The 22,650-nt window shown below is 45.8% G+C and overlaps 1 protein-coding gene across 2 annotated transcripts in view; it reads right to left on the bottom strand.

Annotated features, from left to right (window-relative positions):
* Nucleotides 1–10,349: 10,349 nt before the first annotated feature.
* Nucleotides 10,350–22,650, bottom strand: part of ODAD3 (outer dynein arm docking complex subunit 3) — a 49,501-nt gene continuing 37,200 nt past the window's right edge. For both annotated transcript variants that reach the window (XM_088473899.1, XM_088473900.1), the window contains 6 exons: nucleotides 18,120–18,263; nucleotides 17,657–17,817; nucleotides 17,249–17,405; nucleotides 16,973–17,128; nucleotides 15,613–15,697; nucleotides 10,350–11,403 (listed from right to left, as the gene is read on the bottom strand). In XM_088473899.1, coding sequence (XP_088330025.1) covers nucleotides 11,273–11,403; nucleotides 15,613–15,697; nucleotides 16,973–17,128; nucleotides 17,249–17,405; nucleotides 17,657–17,817; nucleotides 18,120–18,263 — 834 coding nt within the window. In that variant the 3' untranslated portion in view covers nucleotides 10,350–11,272. The remainder of the gene's footprint in view (nucleotides 11,404–15,612; nucleotides 15,698–16,972; nucleotides 17,129–17,248; nucleotides 17,406–17,656; nucleotides 17,818–18,119; nucleotides 18,264–22,650) is intronic.

Genomic DNA, 22,650 nt, shown 5'->3' with positions numbered 1-22,650 from the left:
CCTTCCCTGCTGCCTAAACCTAAGTCCCCCGGGGGGGTGCCTAACCCTAACCCTCCCGGGGTGGGTGCCTAACCCTAATTCCCCCCTGGGTGCCCTAAACCTAACCCTCCCCCCCACATGGCTGTCTGCTCGCGGCACCCGGCATACCTTCGATCGGGATGCGCGGCGCCTGTCTCCCGGCGTCGGGAAAATGACAGGCGTCTAGATTTTAGACGCCTGTCATTTAACCCTAGCCTAGGCGGGATAGAGCATTCGGGAAGCCGGCGGTAGGGATTGCGGCTGCCGGCTTAGTAAACATATCCCGTTCACTATATGTATGTTTCTCTATGTTACTCCTCTGTGAGCTTTCTAAATAAAGAATAAAAAAAAAAAAAATAATATTCCTGCCTTGGTACGAGCTGTCAGATCCATCTTATTAATAGATGACGAGCCAGCCCAGCCAGCCCCTAAATCCTAGCACCCTCTGTTTAAACGACAGAAAGTGGCATGAGCAGAATCCCTCTATCGGATCAACTAGCTGAATACATGACTGCGGCCTGGCAATCGCCTGGTAAGAGGTTTCAACTACAAAAACGTCTGACCTCCTGTTACCCTTTTCCTGTGGCTCATTGTGCAAAATTGGAAACACCCCCACCCCCTGCGGTGGATTCACATGTTACGTGTTTAATTAAAAGCACTAAGTTGCCTATTCCTACAGTTACCTCCTTGAAGGATCCTACGGATAGGAAAGTGGTAGCTTGCCTGCAATTGATATACTCTCTTTCAGGGGCTGTTGCCCGTCCAACCATGGCTATTGCATGGGTGGCTAAAGCTATAGAGAGCTGGGCTGAAGCACTTGAAGAATCTTTTCCCTCAGATGCTTTTAGGGTTCAGATGTCTTTTGTTGATCACATTCGAGATGCAGCTTCCTATATTGGAGAAGTAACATTCGATGCCAGTCTCCTAACCTCCAGAGTTTCGGCCGCGGCTGTGTCTCCCATCGTACCCTGTGGCTACGCTCATGGAAGGCAAATGCGGATTCCTAGAAAGGCCAAGAAGGGTTACCCTACAATGGGGAGATCTTGTTTGGCCCAGACCTTGGCAAGATTGTAACCACGTTGGCAGCATAAAAAACTGCATTTCTGCCTTCAGCAACTACTTCTACTAGGGCTTGGACTACATAATTTAAGTCCTTTCCTCCTCAGGGAAAGCTTAAAGGTAAGTCCTTTCCTAGACAGTCGACTTCCACTAGGGCCGCCAAACCCAGGACCAAGCAGACCTGGAACCCCAGTGCCCTGCTTCGATACTCGAGGATAAACCTTCAGTCAGCTGTCTAAAGGGCCCTCAACCTGGCCCAGCACATACTTCACGGAAAACTTGTACAGGTTCAGTCTGACAATACCACAACAGTGGCTTACATCAACCGTCAAGGAGGTACTCAAAGTCAGCCAATGACAGAAGTGTCCCGCATTCTGACATGGGCTGAAGGTCACATCCCGGCCATTTCGGCTGTGTTCATTCCGGGACTGCTCAATTGGGAAGCAGACTTCCACAGCCATCACAATGTGTATCCCGCAGAATGGTCGCTTTACCAAGAGGTGTTTCAACTCCTAGTGAATAGATGGGGCCTCCCAGAGGTGGACCTCATGGCCTACTGACACAATCACAGACTGCCTGTGTACGGGTCCAGAACATGAGATGTCGAGGCAACCTTTGTAGACGCATTGTCAGTGAAATGGACCTTCCAGTTTGCATACTTCTTCCCTCCAGTCTCCCTTCTTCCTTGAATTCTTCAGAAGTTCGAACAAGATGGAGGCACTGTCCTGCTGGTGGCTCCAGCATGGCCCAGACGTCATTGGTACTCAGATCTTTGGAGTCTCTCCATCGACACTCCATTCCTACTACCTCAATGTCTGGACCTGTTGTCTCAGGGTCCTTGCCTTTACCCAGATCTGGGTCGTCTGTCTTTGACGGCGTGCTCTTGGACATCCCTCCTAAGGTCCAAAGGTTTCTCTAGCTTTGTAGTCAAAACTATGCTCAGAGCACATAAGCCAGCCCTTGCTTGGATCTACCAGAGTGTGGCATTCTTATTTCGAATGTTGTTGTCCCAGGAATTACGACCCTCAGGTGTTTAAGATTTCCAGATTCCTGGCCTTCCTTCACACTGGATTGGACCTTGGCCTCCGTCTGGCCTCACTGAAACTGCTCTGTCAGTAGGTTCCAACGTAGAATTGCTCTGCTGACGGATATCCACACCTTCCTCCTGGGTGTCCTCCGGATTCATCCTCCCTTTGTCCCCCCAGTGGCTCCTTGGGATTTAGCAGTAGTTCTTCAGGTCCTCCATTTGAACCCCTAGATTCGGTGGAACTCAGGTGGTTAACAGCAAAGACTCTATTTCTTCTGGCTATAGTGTCTGACAGAAGAGTGTCAGATTTAGGGGCGCTCTCCTGTCACTCCCCTTTTCTGATATTTCACCAGGACAGGGCTGTGCTTCGGACTCGCCCTGGATTCCTTCCTAAAGATGTTTCTAGTTTACACATTAATGAGGAAATTATAGTCCCGGTCTTTCAATCACCAGACCACTCGGCAGGTGAGGCCTCTTTGGATGTGGTCCCCACCCTCAGGATTTATGTGGACCGTACCAGTTCCCTTCGGAAATCAGATTCCTTATTTGTGCTCTATTGATTTCACAAGAAAGGATGGCTAGCCAATAAGCAAACATTGGCTAGATGGCGTCGTATGATAATCTCAGTGGCTTACACGCAGGCTGGCCTGCCTGTACCCAGCTTCTGTTAATGCTCTTTCTACTCAGTCTGTGGGTGCCTCGTGGGCAGCTCGCCGTGGCGCCTCGGCTGTTCAGCTTTGTAAGACGGCCCCGTGGTCTTCTGTCCAGACCTTTCTAAGGTTCTATACCTTTGATACCTCCGCCTCTCAGGATGCTTCCTTTGGGCGCCCGATTCTCCTCTCAGTGCAGGAGCGTCCCCAACCTTAATAGGACTGCTTTGGGAAATCCCCAAGGTCTCCCTGTGGAGCCTATGGACCCTGAAGAAGAAAATGAGAGTTATGGTAAGAACTTACCTTTGTTAACTCTCTTTCTTCGAAGTCCATAGGGTCCACAGGGCACCCGCCCTGACACACCTGACTTCATTTGGGCTATCTTGCTGGTCACCGATTTCCCGTCTCCTCTGTGAGAGGGTGATTCTTGTGTGTACCAGTCTTCTTTCTCTCTTTTCCTCTTCCGGCCTTTGGCTTATTACCAAGTGAGGTGCCTCTGGCTTGGAGTCGGGAGAGTGGACCAAGTGCATCTGGGAGCTGAAAGCTTTTAATTGTGTGGTGCCCAGATTCTGTTCCATCACCTACACCCCCCAAGGTCTCCCTGTGGACCCTATGGACTTCAATGAAAGAGTTATCAAAGGTAAGTTCTTACCATAACTCTCATTATGTACAGCCGCTCAGAGCGTCCTGCACTTCCCAGTGCAGCACAGGGTGCTCGGCAGCTCTGTAATGGTACTTGGGACCTTATTCAGATGCGTTCGCACGCAGCCGTCAGCTGCCAAAGTATGCAAATCCCGCGATCACACGGCAAAGCATTAGCACACCCACTATGTCTTGGCGTGCGATCGTGGTGTGTTTTTAGACACCCACGAGCCTGTCTTAAAACGCCTACTTTCCCTTAGTAATACACGTCATCTCCAGGAAGTGTTTGCAACAATCGTAACATCGGACCCATACGCAGCACTTGTGGCTGACCATACTCTACCGCAAGCACTGCGAGCACTCCAGTGTGTAATTTAGCTATGTAACGTGTATTATGATGCTGCGTCTTAATTATGCATGCCTCTGAAATGGCGATAAGACGTGGGGCCCCCGAGTGGCTCTGGCTGGGCCTTTTTCAGGGCATCACCACTTAATTCACATAGATATTTTTTCATCACCTTTCCATTTGTTTGTTTATTATCTCTACAGGGATGCAAATAGAAGGTATGGCGGTCGCTCACATCAGCGTAATGATATTGCTCAGGTGCGTGTAAAGGGCGGGGTTTACACTGAGCTACAGAAAAAAGAAGATTCCCTCCAGCACACTGCAGCAATATTAGCAAAAATACTTGAATCCTACATGATAATAGAAATTGAGAGGTATTGGTTGCATACATTTGCAAATATATGATTAAGCGCCGGGCCAGCGTCAAGGCTCCTCTATACCGGCATCCCTAAAATTAAGGGGTTCACGTCCGAGGCGCAGAGCAGCCCAAAAGAATCCAGCCAAGGACCACTCCCAGGGCATCACACGAAAAATGGAAGAAAGGTGATAGTGAAGTGTAAAGTATAGATGTGTCGAGATAATCAATAAGTGTTAATATAATAAGAAAGAATTAAAATTACATAAATAATAAACAAGCAAATAGAAAGGTGATGAAAAAATATCCATATGAATTAAGTGGTGATGCCCTGAAAAAGGCCCAGCCAGAGCCACTCCGGGGGCCCCACGCCCAAACGCTCACCCCAAAATAATTATTGCTACAAAATAATAGCACCCACTCTGGGTCATATAATTACAATTAATGTACTGCATGATAACAGCACATGTATAAGCCGAGAGCAGACTCACCTAGGAGGTACCCCAAAAACCTCCAAATGGCACTATACGGACCAGCACATCCTCCCAATGCTGGCTCCTTTCATGCCTCTCAGAGCTGCACATGCACAGACACGCCTGCGTTCGCACCACCACACCCCCGTATCCATCAACCAAACCCATCACCACCCACAAACTGCTCGTCCTGTCACTTATTCTAGCGAGGTGTCTATGTTCAAGGGATGATTGCATGAACTGGTTCGCGCACGTGCACTGCGTCTTATACGCATGTGCAGATTCCGAACATCGGCAGGCTATGCGCGAGCGGGTCTGAATTGGGTCTACAGTGCATAGTGCAGCCTGAGCCTGGGGTATATATTGAGCAATGGAAGCGGCAGAGGCCCTGATTCAGAGCTCTGAATGAGGGCGTCTTATTTTTTTTTATGGATCGGCCTCCTGGCCGCTCGCATTGATGTGGGTTGCCACCCACAGCTAATGCGAGCGGCCAGGATGATGGTCGTGATGGTCAAGACCATCGCGACCATCGGGCTTGCGACGAGACCCTTGTGGTAGGGTCTCGTGGCCGCAAGCCCCAGAGAGCTTTCGGCTCAAACAGAGCTGGAATCTCTCCACTGACATCATTTGTGATGTCAGTGGGGCAAGCCCCAGACGGTAGGTGTTCTTATGAGAACGCCTCCGTCTGGGCAGCCACCCCACCGGCCCGCCCACCAAAGGGGGCATGCTTTCACTCAACATTGACAGCACACCCCCTTTGTTGCGAGACCCGGAGCGGCGGATTGCCCATCGCTATCCGGGTCTCGCGCATGTGCACGACGGTGCCGGCTCCATCGTGCGCATGCGCTCAGGGCCACCATCGACCCGGTTTCGAGCGCTCAGAGCTCACAACCGGGTCTGAATCAGGGCCAGAGTCCTCATTTACCCATTCCTGGCACCAATATGCTCCCTACATCACTTGTTAACTCCACACAGTTGTGCAGAGCTGTGCACATTTCCCATTAGACACAATAGTGCAAGGAGTCTCTGTGACCTGTATGACTGGATCTTCCATTTTGTAACGTGTGAGAGATGGATTTCTTTTGCTGGATGTACCAGGCCTTGGTTTCCTACCAGACAAAAGCCAAATGGATCAGTGTGTGACAGCAGAGTATCTGGTTAGTCAGAAGCAGGCAGGCGGTGCCCTATCCTGGGAATATGTTCCCGTGGGGTTTCGTTTTTGTGACCTCAGTTGCTATGCCACCAAAATCAGTCACTGTGTTTATAAGTAGTGAAGCAATACTTATATGTTTGCAGCATGATACACACAGCATACTGCACACATAGGGACGCTGGGAAAGAGATGTGTATAGGGACGCTGGGAACGAGATGTGTATAGGGATGCTGGGAATGAGATGTGTACAGGGACGCTGGGAATGAGATGTGTATATGTGTATAGGGATGCTGGGAATGAGATGTGTATAGGGATGCTGGGAATGAGATGTGTACAGGGACGCTGGGAATGAGATGTGTACAGGGACGCTGGGAATGAGATGTGTATATGTGGACAGGGATGCTGGGAATGAGATGTGTATATGTGTATAGGGACGCTGGGAATGAGATGTGTATAGGGATGCTGGGAATGAGATGTGTATATGTGGACAGGGATGCTGGGAATGAGATGTGTATATGTGTATAGGGATGCTGGGAGTGAGATGTGTATATGTGTATAGGGATGCTGGGAGTGAGATGTGTATGTGTGTATAAGGATGCTGGGAATGAGATGTGTATATGTGTATAGGGACGCTGGGAATGAGATGTGTATAGGGAGGCTGGGAATGAGATGTGTATATGTGTATAGGGACGCTGGGAATGAGATGTGTACATGTGTACAGGGACGCTGGGAATGAGATGTGTATAGGGACGCTGGGAATGAGATGTGTATATGTGTATAGGGACTCTGGAAATGAGATGTGTATATGTGTATAGGGATGCTGGGAATGAGATGTGTATAGGGACGCTGGGAATGAGATGTGTATATGTGTACAGGGATGCCAGGAATGAGATGTGTATATGTGTATAGGGATGCCAGGAATGAGATGTGTATATGTGTACAGGGACGCTGGGAATGAGATGTGTATATGTGTATAGGGATGCTGGGAAGAGATGTGTATATGTGTATAGCGATGCTGGGAACGAGATGTGTACAGGGATGCCGGGAATGAGATGTGTATAGGGACGCTGGGAATGAGATGTGTATATGTGTACAGGGATGCCGGGAATGAGATGTGTATATGTGTATAGGGACGCTGTGAATGACATGTGTATAGGGACGCTGGGAATGAGATGTGTATATGTGTATAGGGATGCTGGGAATGAGATATGTATATGTGTATAGGGATGCTGGGAATGAGGTGTATATGTGTACAGGGACGCTGGGAAGATGTGTACATGTGTATAGGGACGCTGGGAAGGAGATGTGTATATGTGTATAGGGATGCTGGGAACGAGATATGTATATGTGTATAGGGATGCTGGGAACGAGATGTGTATAAGGATGCTGGGAATGAGATGTGTATATGGACACTGGGAATGAGATGTGTACATGTGTATAGGGACGCTGTGAATGAGATGTGTATATGTGTATAGGGATGCTGGGAATGAGATGTGTATAGGGACGCTGGGAATGAGATGTGTATATGTGTATAGGGACGCTGGGAATGAGATGTGTATATGTGTATAGGGATGCTGGGAATGAGGTGTATATGTGTACAGGGACGCTGGGAAGGAGATGTGTATAGGGATGCTGGGAACGAGATATGTATATGTGTATAGGGATGCTGGGAACGAGATGTGTATAGGGACGCTGGGAACGAGATGTGTATATATGTATATGGACACTGGGAATGAGATGTGTATATGTGTATAGGGATGCTGGGAATGAGATGTGTATATGTGTATAGGGATGCTGGGAATGAGGTGTATATGTGTACAGGGACGCTGGGAAGATGTGTACATGTGTATAGGGACGCTGGGAAGGAGATGTGTATATGTGTATAGGGATGCTGGGAACGAGATATGTATATGTGTATAGGGATGCTGGGAACGAGATGTGTATAAGGATGCTGGGAATGAGATGTGTATATGGACACTGGGAATGAGATGTGTACATGTGTATAGGGACGCTGTGAATGAGATGTGTATATGTGTATAGGGATGCTGGGAATGAGATGTGTATAGGGACGCTGGGAATGAGATGTGTATATGTGTATAGGGACGCTGGGAATGAGATGTGTATAGGGATGCTGGGAATGAGGTGTATATGTGTACAGGGACGCTGGGAAGGAGATGTGTATAGGGATGCTGGGAACGAGATATGTATATGTGTATAGGGATGCTGGGAACGAGATGTGTATAGGGACGCTGGGAACGAGATGTGTATAGGGACGCTGGGAACGAGATGTGTATATATGTATATGGACACTGGGAATGAGATGTGTACATGTGTATAGGGATGCGGGGAACGAGATGTGTATAGGGATGCTGGGAATGAGATGTATATATGTGTATAGGGATGCTAGGAATGAGATGTGTATATGTGTACAGGGATGCTAGGAATGAGATGTGTATATGTGTATAGGGATGCTAGGAATGAGATGTGTATACGTGTATAGGGATGCTGGGAATGAGATGTGTATATGTGGACAGGGATGCTGTGAATGAGATGTGTATATGTGGACAGGGATGCTGTGAATGAGATGTGTATATGTGTACAGTGATGCTGGGAATGAGATGTGTATAGGGACGCTGGGAATGAGATGTGTATAGGGATGCTGGGAATGAGATGTGTATATGTGGACAGGGATGCTGTGAATGAGATGTGTATATGTGTATAGGGATGCTGGGAATGAGATGTGTATATATGTGTATAGGGATGCTGGGAATGAGATGTGTATATGTGTATAATGATGCTGGGAATGAGATGTGTATATGTGTATAGGGATGCTGGGAATGAGATGTGTATAGGGACGCTGGGAATGAGATGTGTATAGGGACGCTGGGAATGAGATGTGTATAGGGATGCTGGGAATGAGATGTGTATATGTGTATAGGGATGCTGGGAATGAGATGTGTATAGGGACGCTGGGAATGAGATGTGTATAGGGACGCTGGGAATGAGATGTGTATAGGGACGCTGGGAATGAGATGTGTATATGTGTATAGGGATGCTGGGAATGAGATGTGTATAGGGACGCTGGGAATGAGATGTGTATATGTGTATAGGGACGCTGGGAATGAGATGTGTATATGTGTATAGGGACGCTGGGAATGAGATGTGTATATGTGTATAGGGACGCTGGGAATGAGATATGTATATGTGTATAGGGACGCTGGGAATGAGATGTGTATATGTGTATAGGGACGCTGGGAATGAGATATGTATATGTGTATAGGGACGCTGGGAATGAGATGTATATATGTGTATAGGGACGCTGGGAATGAGATATGTATATGTGTATAGGGACGCTGGGAATGAGATGTATATATGTGTATAAGGATGCTGGCAATGAGATGTGTATATGTGTATAGGGACGCTGGGAATGAGATGTGTATAGGGACGCTGGGAATGAGATGTGTATAGGGACACTGGGAATGAGATGTTATAGGGACACTGGGAATGAGATGTTATAGGGACACTGGGAATGAGATGTGTATAGGGACACTGGGAATGAGATGTGTATAGGGACACTGGGAATGAGATATGTATACAGTATGTGTATAGGGACGCTGGGAATGAGACGTGTATATGTGTATAGGGAGGTGACTGTACCTTGCATGTGTGACTGGCTTGCCAAAAGTCCTAACGATAAGTACGCACTGGCCCTATACTAGGTGCAAACAGGAATGTTATCACTTACGCCCATATCTGCAATGGGAATGACTACATGTACACGCCTCATTACCGCCAAGTTCCACTTTTTCCACCCTGGGTGTAGATGTGATTGTATAGTGTGTATGGATCGATGGATGTTGTGCAATATGTCGACATTTAGGATGTCGTTATGTTCTGATTGAGCCATGCAATTTATTTTGACAAGGTGAATATCCCAAACCCTAACCACAGACTAACCCTAACTGCAGCCCAACCCTAACCGCAGCCTAACCCTAACCGCAGCCTAACCCTAACCACAGCCCAACCCTAACCACAGCCCAACCCTAACCGCAGCCCAACCCTAACCGCAGCCCAACCCTAACTGCAGCCTAACACTAACTGCAGCCCAACCCTAACCGAGGCCTAACCATAAATGCAGCCTAACCCTATCTGCAGCCCAACCCTAACTGCAGTCCAACCCTAACTGCAGCCCAACCCTAACCGCAGCCCAACCCTAACCGAGGCCCAACCCTAACCGAGGCCCAACCATAAATGCAGCCTAACACTAACCGCAGCCTAACCCTAAACCTAAGCACGGCCTAACCTTAACCGTAGATTAACCCTAACTGCAGCCTAAACCGAAGCGCAGTCTAACCCTAAACCGAAGCGCAGCTTAACCCTAAACCGAAGCGCAGCTTAACCCTAGCTGCTGCCTAACCCTAAACGCAGGCTAAACCTAAACTTCCCCATAGCCTAAAATTGTGAAAAACATCATCTGTCGACATGTGATGCCGACATCCTGAATACCGTATGGATCTGCATTGCTTTGCGCAGTGCAATTCCCTGAGAAAATGCTATTACTTGCTGCAGCCATTAGCACACGAAAGGAAGATTTAGTCCTTTTCAGAGAATTCGTATTTATTTGTGACTGAGAGGAGAGCGGAGGTCACACGTCAGCATCACTCCCTGCTGGGCACAACGTCACAAGCAGCTGTTCCCACAACACTTCTGATCCTGACAGCATGGTGAAATGTCAGAGTTTGCTCCCGTGGCCCCTGCCCCGTCTGTGCCACTTGCTGTGATGTGAGCTGCCGGCGAGAAGAAGGAGGGATGTAAAAAGGGGAACAAGACAGTGGACCAAAGCCAAAAAACGGAGGGAGTGAGAGGGGTAAGGGACTGAAAGAGACGGTAGCAATCTCATATTTATGACCTTTCAATATACAGGACAACAATAAGTCTCTGGGAGTCCTGGTGCTTTTGCTGAGCAGGCCAGACAGATGAGATTAGGGGAGTGTAGATTTAGGAAGCTGGACAGTTAGATGAGTGTAGATCGGTAAAGCAGGATCTTTAATTGAGTGTAGATCTACAAAGCAGGACAGGAAGGTGAGTGTAGAACTACGAAGCAGGACAGGAAGGTGAGTGTAGAACTACGAAGCAGGACAGGAAGGTGAGTGTAGACCTGTACGAAGCAGGACAGGAAGGTGAGTGTAGAACTATGAAGCAGGATAGGAAGGTGAGTGTAGACCTGTACGAAGCAGGACAGGAAGGCGAGTGTAGATCTACGAAGCAGGCCAGCTAGAAGAGTGCACATTTATAAAGCAGGACAGGTAGTTGAGTGTAGGTCTGTGGATTAGGGGAGGAAGCACTCGGGTAGGTGAATGCAGTCAGGTAAGTGTACGCGACACCTGATCCAGTATATGCGTATATAGTGCAAAAGGAGTAGGTAAGTTCTAAGGAACAACAACAGGTAGCTACAGTAAGTGTAACATAACAACAGGTAAATGAGTGTCGCTGTAACAGGACCAATAGGTGAAGCAGGAAAACAGTTGACGTCGCGAGCAGGACGCAGGTCACTGCTTCCCCTTTCTTTTCTTAGGCCGGGATTTCCTCTTGGTCTTAGACTCAATGATTTGCTGAGACTGTCTCTTTAGAGTGGCTCGAGTCACCACGTCCCCTTCATCCTCACCACTGTCCTCGTCATCTGTAAAGAGGAAGACAGATGGCAAATAAGCAGTGATGCCCCGTAATATACGTCACACCAACCATAAAGATAGCAGGGTTCTGGATCTCCTGCAATGGCTGAAGATTTTAGTTTTTTTAAACATTAGAAGACTTTTTCTTGTAAGTGTCGTATTTTCAAAAGACCTAAAAGTAAAAAAGAAAGAAAGAAAGAAAGAAACCCCCCCCTCAAAAAAAAAAAAAAAAAAAACTACTACAGAAAGTAGTATTATATATTGTTGCCATTATGTTATAACTTATAATTGATTTTATGTTATTATCATGGAGGTCTCAGCATCAGCACCTGATCTGCAAGTGTGAACAACCCTTAAGGTGCATACACACTAGACGATATGCTCCCTGAGCGATATCGTCTAGTGTGTCCCCGGCAGGCTGTGCTCAATGTCGTTCATGACATTGAGCACAGCCGCTGAACGATATCATTAGCGATATCGTTCAGCGCCGGGCTCTCTCACCCATTCCCTGACATGCAGCAACCTGACGAGGTCGTCAGGTTGGCCTGCATGTCAGCCCGATGAACGAGGATGACGAACGACCCGCGGGAACGCGCGTCGTCGTCATCGGTCATCTTTTTTGTGTTAAAAATGGACGATAAAGTGGACGACTGAACGATATCGTTATCGTTCAGTCGTCCACTTTAATCGCCCAGTGTGTACGCACCATTAAGGTGCGTACACACTGGGCGATTAAAGTGGACGACTGAACGATAACGATATCGTTCAGTCGTCCACTTTACTGTCCATTTTTAACACAAAAACGATGAACGATAACGACGATGTGCGTTCCCGCGGGTCGTTCGTCATCATCGTTCATCGGGTTAACACGCAGGCCAACCTGACGATGTCGTCAGGTTGCTGCATGTTATGGAATGGGGGAGAGAGCACGGCGCTGAACGATATCGTTAATGATATCGTTCACCGGGTGTGCTCAATGTCATGAACGACACTGAGCACACCCTGCCGGGGACACACTACACGATATCGCTCAGGGAGCATATCGTCTAGTGTGTACGCACCATTACTGTACTTGGCCTAAGTTAGATCCGCCCCCTTCCCTCGCCTAGTGCAGGCTGGCGTCAGTGACAGAATAACACACAGCTGCATGGGTGTATTCTGTGCACACACAGAGCCGTCTCCTGCAAGATATTCTACACCGACTGCCTATCAGGCCCATACAGTCCATATTCATCTATGTGACCTCCATTTCTGGAGGGTTACTTTCACAGGGAGATCCATGTGCTATATAGGCCTCAGGCCTGCTATCACTCCTTCGTACAGTCTTCCGGTTATAAACTCGATGCCCAATAACACAGTGAAGGCCGCACAGTGTATTTGGGGCCGCACGTGGAAAGGGGAGTCTCTGTGTTCCATCATCTGCACAATAGGCTGCTGTTTAGTTTGTGCGCCAATTAATATGAGCCACTTTGTGGTAGATACAGTGCATCCGGAAAGTATTCACAACGCTTCACTTTTTCCACATTTTGTTATGTTACAGCCTTATTCCAAAATGGAATAAATTATACACACAATACCCCATAATGACCACGTGTAAAAAGTTTTTTTTTAGATTTTTGCAAATTTAATAAAAATAAAAACAACCTAAAAAAAATCACATGTACATAAGTATTCACAGCCTTTGCTCAATACTTTGTTGATGCACCTTTGGCAGCAATTACAGCCTCAAGTCTTTTTGAATATGATGCCACAAGCTCGGCACACCTATCTTTTGGCAGTTTCACCCATTCCTCTTTGCAGCACCTCTCAAGCTCCATCAGGTTGGATGGGAACCGTCAGTGCACAGCCATTTTCAGATCTCCCCAGAGATGTTCAATCGGATTCAAGTCTGGGCTCTGGCTGGGCTACTCAAGGACATTCACAGAGTTGTCCTGAAGCCACTCCTTTGATATCTTGGCTGTGTGCTTAGGGTCATTGTCCTGCTGAAAGATGAACCGTCGCTCCAGTCTGAGGTCAAAAGCACTCTGGAGCAGGTTTTCATCCAGGATGTCTCTGTACATTACTGCATTCATCTTTCCCTCTATCCTGACTAGTCTCCCAGTTCCTTCCACTGAAAAACATCCCCACAGCTCATCATTATGCTGTCACCACAATGCTTCACTGTAGGGATGGTATTGGCCTGGTGATGAGCGGTGCCTGGTTTCCACCAAACATAATGCCTGGCATTCGCGCCAAAGAGTTCAATCTTTGTCTCTCATGGTCTGAGAGTCCTTGAGGTGCATTTTGGCAAACTCCAGGCAGGCTACCATGTGCTTTTTACTAAGGAGTGGCTTCCGTCTGGCTACTCTACCATACAGGCCTGATTGGTGGATTGCTGCAGAGATAGTTGTCCTTCTGGAAGGTTCTTCTCTCACCACAAAGGAATGCTGTAGCTCTGACAGAGTGACCATCGGGTTCTTGGTCACCTCCCTGACTAGGGCCCTTCTCCCCCGATCGCTCAGTTTAGATGGCCGGCCAACTCTAGGAAGAGTCCTGGTGGTTCCGAACGTCTTCAATTTACGGATGATGGAGCCCACTGTGCTCATTGGGACCTTCAAAGCAGCAGATATTTTCTGTACCCTTCTCCAGATTTGTGCCTCGAGACAATCCTGTCTCGGAGGTCTACATACAATTCCTTGTACTTCATACTTGGTTTGTGCTCTGACATGCACTGTCAAGTGTGGGACCTTATATAGACAGGTGTATGCCTTTCAAAATCATGTCCAATCAACTGAATTTACCACAGGTGGACTCCAATTAAGCTGTAAGAACATCTTAAGGATGATCAGTGGAAACAGGATCACCTGAGCTAAATTTTGAGCTTCAAAGCAAAAGGCCGTGAATACTTATGTACATGTTACTTCTGAAGCTGCATACACACACAACGATTTAGTAAATGAACGATTTTAGTAAACGATTTTCGTTCATTTTTTTTTCAAGGAAAAAATTAACGAAAATAGTTTGCTAAAATCGTTCATTTAGTAACTGTAATGAACGATATTTTTGAACTACAAACGATTTTTGCATATTCCTTTACTGAAAATCGTTGAGTTGGTCAGTCTGACTGAACTACAAACAGGAACGCGCATGAACGATAATCGTTCATCGTTTTTTCTCAGAAAGTGAACGATCTTTTAACGATGGAGCGATATATCGTTATCGATAATCATTAAAAAAATCGTTGTTTGTGTATGCACCTTTAGTGTTTTTTTTTTAATTCAATTTGCAAAAATCTCAAAAAGAACTTTTTACGTTGTCATTATGGGGTATTGTGTGTAGAATTTATTCCATTTTTGAATAAAGCTGTAACAACAAAATGTGGAAAAAGTGAAGCGTTGTGAATACTTTACGGATGCACTGTAGGTATCAGGTCGCTTCTGGCTGCTTTATGTTACTTGGTTTGCGCTCCTGAGCGAGGGCCCAGCCTACAGCGCACCCTGCTGGTCTGAAGCCCACTGAGTCCTCCTGAGAACTATGGCTTCCTGGGAAGCAGGTCCATGGGTGGGACAGATCAGTGCTACATTGGATACACAGTATTGATGCAGCCACAAACTGTGACCTACCCTGAAAGCAGGCAGATGGGTGCACCTAATCTCCATCTTGGTCCCTCTGAAAGTGGTTTGCTGGTGCTACCCCTAGCCACCAATCAGCTTCTGGCTAACAGTTATCAAGTATATTCTATAAAATGTTAAGTATACGCTGATTGGGAAACTTCTCCACTCTTTGCAACACTTGACACTACTCCCCCAATGTCTCAGAGCTGCATCCCCTCCCGCCTGTACAGATGGAGTGACAGTGGGCGACGGAGGCCTGCGTTTCCCATGTTACGGCTACAGGTGCTGACGCAGAGTGAGCAAGACGCCAGTGTGCGCAGCGTATCCTGCGTCATTTTGCTCTGCGCATACCCAGAAAGCGAAGGCATGCCTAGACTGGGTGAATGCCCTGTACTCAGTCCATGACCTCAAAGTAACTTAAAAGTGGATCAGAGAAGGTAAATGACTGTAGTAAATGTGATCTCTGCCCTCAGACACCCGGTTGCTGAACACTGTCGTATCAAAAGAAATGGGTCAGAATCTAAATGCTTTAGATCAGCAGAAGGATCGGATTTTATACATTTTTTGTTCCAAATGGTTTATACGGATTTAGCGTTTCATTTCAGTATGGCCAGGCCCATTTACCTTCAAATGTATCCGGCCTGACAGGAGCTGGCAGCGGGATGCGCACGTTGTATATTGGGAGTTTGCCTTCAATGCTGGCCTGGAACTGGGAGTAAAAGAAAACACAGACTCGGTGAGAGGCAGCGGACAAAGATATAGATTGTGTGTGTGTGTGTGTGTGTGTGTATATATAAATATGCAAATAATGGGGTGCACTCACCAGTCTTCCAATAAAATCCTTTATTTAAGTATTACATAACAGCAGGTATCATAGTATGTCTGCTGTTATGTAATACTTAAATAAAGGATTTTATTGGAAGACTGTTGAGTGCACCCCATTATTTGCATATTTTTGTTCATTATGGGTGGTTTTTGGACTTCCTTTTGGGTAAGCTACCCCAGCAATTTAACTATGAGGACGTGAGTGTGGACCAACCCGAATTATATATATATATATATACACACACACACACACACACACACACACACACACACACACACACTGCACTAATATCTAGGGAAAAGGAGACAATCTGATGTCTGCTTTCATTGCCTAACATGCACATGATCCATGAAAACTACTGTCTGATTGGTTGCTAAGGGATTACTGTTTGTCTTTATTAATAAATAGCCCAACAAGCATACAACAACCGATAGTTTGTATACCTGTGAAATGTGGAACTTGATAAGGAAAGGTAACTTGAAACGGGTTGGGTATGGGATACCGGCAGTCTGGATGATGCCGGTCAGAATACAGACAGCGGCAACCCGACAGTAAGAATACCGACACCATTCAGTAAGTACCCTTACCCCTACCCCTCCCTCCCCGATGCCTGAATATAACCTTCCCCCCCTTAGTTCCTAAACCTAACCTCCCAGCACCCTAAACCTAACCCTCTTCCCTTAGTACCTAACCCTAACCCTCCCCCTAGTACCTAACCCCTGATACTTACCTTTGGAATGGCAGCGGTCGGGATACTGGAGGCAGGTTCCCATTGCTGTTGGGTTTCCGGCGCCGGTATTTTGACCGCTGGCTCCCCCGCACACGCTGGGATGCTGACTACATCCCCTAGAAACATCCTTATAATCAACCTGTGGCTGATCTGCTGTTGTAGAAATACAGCCCCCAGCCTGGCTAGCAGGGCATGAAGGAAATTCAAGATCCATAGTTGCCTAGGCCTGATCTATCGGAAAGGTCGATGTAACAGTATCATAAGTATGGCGGATGTGGTTGCACAATTCAGGAGTCAGGAGGATAACCTCTGACTTTCCTTATGGATAGGATTGAAGAAAAAGTATTTCTATCAGCTGATGAAAATAAAATTTGATTCCTTAAGTTTTATTTTGTCCATATGCATCCCCGTGCTCCCATGTGACCCACCTCCTCGTCCTCCATCTGTCTGAGGACCTCTCCGATGTCCTGTCCTTCCAGCTGTTCCAAAAGTTTCTGCAGTTTTTGCTCTGTAGTGGCCAGAAGATCAAGGACATACTCATCAGACTGAGGAGACAGGTCCTTAGCGGGGAAATAGCTCCTGGGCTTGGAGGAGAGATATCCACAAACTGGTTACCACAGTGATTTAATCCTTCTGTGTTCTCTAACATGGCCTTCCATTGAAGGCAGCTCTATAAGAAGTCACAGGTATATTTGGACACTCACCACCTTGATATGCTGGACTTTGCTGGCTAGGTGCTCCACTCCAGACTTTGCTGTGCTCAGGATCTTGGACATTTTCTCCAGCTCCTCCTTGCTTTTCTCTTTTCTCTTCTCTTCCTTCTGGAGATGAGCTTGGAGCTCCTCTAGAACCTGCTGACCACTGGAAGGGACACGAGGAACACGGAGCTCAATGTATGGTTCTGCTTACTGCGGCCAACTCATAGCAACCCTCCATAACATCTTGATCTATCTTACTGTATCGAAACGCATTAAACACTGTGGAACTCATTTTATATTGAAAAACACTGTACAGACACGTGAAACTTTCCATATGTACCTCCCCAGAAGCAATAAGAGTCTAGGATCTCTTGTCCAGCAAAGTACGGATGAGGGTGTAGATGAGTACTATACCTGGACAGCTTGGCCTCCCCCGAGTACTTCAGCTCTTGGAACGCTTCCTGCAGTCTCTCCTTTTCCTCTTTCAGCCGAACAATGATCCTCTCGTTCTCACTCTTCATCTCCTCCAAGTGGTGATGTATATCTCCCTGCGCAGTGAAGCGCCGCACCACTTCCTGATTATTGGACCAAGAGGAATAAACAGTTAATCTATGCAACATGGGAGTTCCCTCAACTTGAACCTACTCAGATGAACAGGGGACAGAGTTGTGATAGGCCAAATGGCTGCTCCCTGAGATAAACCTCAAAAACAAGAGGAAGAGATAGAACATCTTCACTAATGATCCCACTTGGAAATCTAGAAGACACGTTTTTGTGTCAATGTTTAGCTCAAGCCCTTTACTAGATGATGGTCACTCAATGTCTTCTAATTTAAGCAGTTTAGCCCCTCCAATTCTCTAGCCCCTGCGTCACTAACCTGCGTGTCTGTAACGCCTGTGGTCTCCTTGATCCTCTGAAAGGCCTCCTGGTAGGTGCGGATGACTTTTTCCTCCTCCTGTCCACTTGGAACCAGTTGGGTCTCCACAGGAGCATCCTCCCCTGGCAGAGTCACACGCTGAGCCTAAGAGGGAAAGGACAGTGATTTGGGTTTATTGAGATTATATATTGTAGTCACATGTTGGCTGGAGATAACCGTAACCTAACCCCTTCCCCCCATGAGATTGGAGTTTCATAGACATATGGAGAGTAATCTCTCGTCATGATCTGTGTCCAGTGCTTTCAGAGAACTGGTCGCTGTTTTCCGTTGGGTTGTAGTTACTGTCCCGGCGGTCAGGATGCCGGCATTCAGAATACCGGCGCCGGAATCCCAACAGCAGTCGGAATACCGGCACGGGTCTTACAAAACACCTCTCCAAGTGACTGGCTTTTACAATGATTTTATTGATCTATTGTAATGTGTGTAGACACCTAGGGCAAACGTCAATATGAAAAATAAATATATGTTCTGATAAATACTTTAATGGCAATTTAGTAAGAAGGATCGTAGAAGAGAGAGACTCCTGTAGGAGTCTTAAACTTATGGATGGAAAACACTAATATAGGTAATAAAAGTCATACCGACAATACAGGAACAAAACAATAAAACAATCAGCACATAAATATGATCTGTAAACGACACAATAAACACTAGCCAGGTGTTTTTTAACCAAATTGGAGAATGAGAGCTTTGAGGAGTCTTTTATTCAATTAAATAAATACACATTTTAATCTGTTTACATAATGGGAGGAGTCCATTACGGCAGCCCCAATGACCGCTGGGGTCAGGATCAGACCCAGAACTTCCAGCGTAGCACTCTGCAGTCTCTGGGGTGGGGGACAAGATGAGGATTTCTCTGCTCAACACAGAGCTACTACCATTCATTTCCATAGCCTATGCAATTCACTGTGGTTGCAGCATGCTGGAAACAGATAGCATCCAGGCTTGTGGCTTGATGTGCTCTGCATGGATCATAGAGACACATTAAGTGCAGAACCAAGGTGTTTAGCTGTGCACTTTGTAATGAAGCCTACTGTCCTTAGGCACCTTTCCTAGTCTCTTCTTGCCCCCCTAATTGTATTGTGCTTTAAGACCAAGCTTCGGTCACCTCTAGCTTTCTGTTCTAAATGTATAATTACGGTTCCTGACAGTACGGTCTGCCTAGGAATGTGTCAGTGTTTATCTTCTGTCTGCCTCCTTGCCTCTGCTCTGGTACCCTCACTTGCCCCAGTGGAGTTTCTGGACCTGGGTGTACTGGGGACAATTTGCAGAGGAAAAGGGCTATTTATAGGCATTAGCTCACTTGGTGTCCAAAATCCAGGTTATCTGCTATTAGTGCCGGTGTCATCTATATTATAAAACTGAAGGCTGATAAAAATGATGTTATCCTTCTGGCAAATACATGTGCAGGTGGCCTGCATCAGCCTAAAGACACAATTTTGTCACGCATGCACAAACACTCCTGCCACATATAACATCAGCATACACTTATACATACATATGGGTTGGGGAACACAGTAGCCGCCGCTAATTACTGATCCCCGCTGTCACGTACATGTGTATTTATTTTCAGTTGACAAGTGGTCTGCCTCGGGAGGGGTCTTACTGTTACCACTACTGAGTATGAAGGCGAGGAAAAGAGAGCCAATTCAGGAGGCAGCACTGTGTGTGTATGTGCCAACATATCAAAATGGACCCTGTTGCCCCTCGGGGCCTGAATTAAAAATTATCTTGAGCTTGATTTGAACACTGGTTGATTGTTCTGTTCTTTCCCTGGTTTCCATAATATTTGTCCTGCTTTTTATACAGTATTTAAAAATTTTTTTCTATTTTTTGTATTTTTATTTCTGATTCTTTATTTTATTTTTTATTTTTTTTGTATGTGGGGATTTTTATTGGTTTATGTGAACACATTTGGAACCTGCAGGGATTTCAGTTTTATTTTCCTTACAACCCTTGTGATTTGAGCATCTCGTTGTTTTTTATTTCTATTTTTTTACATCTTATTTTTTTTTATTGCTATTTGTTGTTGCTGTTGGTTGTTTTCAGGATGTCGTAATGGTCTACTTTTTTTAGCCAAACCATTTCTGTGTTCCCCTAGCCGGGTTTTGAGCCTCGTGATTTTTATTTTATTTTTATTATCCTCCTTAGGGGTTATTTTTTTTGTAACATATTGTTGCAGATCCGGTCCCTGTTTATTATCCGATAGCATCATTTATTAAAATTATTGCCTTTTTGCATTTTATATTGTTCTATGTTTTTTAAACATTAGATTTTTATTGTTTCAAGAATTTTGGGGGGGAAGAGTATGGGGTACAGAAATAAAAAAAAGGTAAGAGGGGAAATAGGGGAGTTAGAGGTGCAATGGTTGTGATTTGTAAAGCAACTAAACGTTAACATTTAGAATACAAAATGTACCAAATAGGTACATAGCTACAATCCAGACTCTCAGTTATACACATTATCTGATACATAACATAGGTGTAAGGTTCAAACCTTCATTGATAGCGTTAGACTACACTAAAGCATCATAGCTACCTATACAAAAAAAAAAAAGACAGGTCAGTTTATTAAATCAAGTAACTCAACTCTGTACATATCACCCAGTGGTCAACACGCTACCCATTGCTTATCATTGAACTGAAGCTGCATACACACGTAAAGATTTTCTGTCCAACCATCCAACTAGTTGATTGGTTGGAATGAAAATCTGGTAAGGTATGGGAGTAACTGATTATCAGCAATTTGCTCCTAAATGCCAGAAAACAGATGAAAATGGTCGTCAGACAAGTTTGAACAAATTGTTTAGATCAAACATTTAACAACAGTTTTTGTCCATTTTTTGGCATTTGAGAGCAAATTGCTGATTGTCATTTGCTTTCATACCTTACCAGATTTTCATTCCAACCAATCAACTAGTTGGCTAGAAAATCTTTACGTGTGTATGCAGCTTGACGCTCACATCTCATGGTTTGGGTTTGAGGCCCAGTAATCTGACCAACCCAACCACCTCACCAATGAGTTCGAGGCCGAGGGGGGATAAGATACCCCCTCCGTCTCAAACTCACAATGATGCTGAACACTCTTCTCTATAGCCATCAGCGTGGGAACTATAGTGGACCACCAAAATTGTGCAATCATTATCTAAGTGGCAATAAGGATGTGACCCATTATATACCCGTCATTTTCAATCAAATTTCGTTGATATATATGGAAAATAGCCAGCACAGGATGTGGTGCGATAGAATTCTTTAGGATTGTAGAAATTAAGTTGAATACCATTTTCCATAACTTAGTAATGTGGGGACAAGACCAAAATATGTGGAATAGGGAGCCCACATGTCCACAGTTTCGCCAGCACAGATTGGATTGGGTATGTGAAATGTTATGTAGTAATACTGGAGTATAGTATAAACGATGTAGCAATCTGTGATATTGTTCCAAATGCGATATACAGTACATTTAGATAGTTTATAACTGGTTCGAAATATGAACTGGCAATCTACCTCCGAAAAGGAGCAAGAGAGGTCAGTCTCCCATTTTCGTAGTGCTGTAAGTTTACTAAATTCTTCAGGGGTTATTAGGTAGGTGTACCACCAAGTAATACCTCCCTTGCTACTTGGTTTATACAACTGATTGTGTAAGAACTGAGGGAGGCTATGGATAACATGTGGAGCTGGGGTTACACTATTTAACCAATGTCTGATTTGTAGGTACTTATGAAATTCAACACTTCCTTTAGAGAGTTCTATATTGATTTGAGAGTAGGCCAGAAGAACTCCTGATGCTGTAATCTCTTTAAATGGAGATTATACCTTGCGTTTCCCATGCTACAAGAGATAAGTTAGGAATTAGGGTTGCTATTCCCTTTAATGTAATGTTGGAGGAGGGAAGAGTAATATCTGATGTCAAGTTTACCATTTCTAGCCAGGCCTTGCGAGATGTATATACCGCCGTGGATCTCTCAATCCATGGCAATTTAACATTTGAGGGTAGCCACAGACAGTCATTTAGTGGAAACGGGGAAAACAAGAGATATGGTAAGAACTTACCTTTGTTATCTCTGTTTCTACGAAGTCCATAGGGTCCACAGGGTTGACCTTGGGGTATAGGTTGGGAACCAAATCCGGGCACCACGCAGTTAAAGCTTTTAACTCCCAGGATGCACTTGGGTCCACTCTCCCTATAACCCCACTCCCAAGCCAGAGGCACCTCAGTTAGTAAGTAGCCAAAGGCCGGAGGAGGAGAGAAAAAGAGAGAGAAAACTGGAACACTCGATAACCATACTAACAGAAATGGGAGAAGGAAAACCGGTGACCAGCCACACAGCCCATTTGAAGCCAGGTGCATCAGAGCGGGTGCCCTGTGGACCCTATGGACTTCGTAGAAACAGAGATAACGAAGGTAAGTTCTTACCATATCTCTTGTTTTCTACTTCAGGGTCCATAGGGGGTCCACAGGGTTGACCTTG

This window comes from Taudactylus pleione, unplaced genomic scaffold (genome assembly GCF_031769625.1).
Source record: "Taudactylus pleione unplaced genomic scaffold, aTauple2 ptg000145l, whole genome shotgun sequence".
Classification (NCBI taxonomy): Eukaryota; Metazoa; Chordata; class Amphibia; order Anura; family Myobatrachidae; genus Taudactylus; species Taudactylus pleione.
This window is presented reverse-complemented; position numbering and strand designations above follow the sequence as displayed.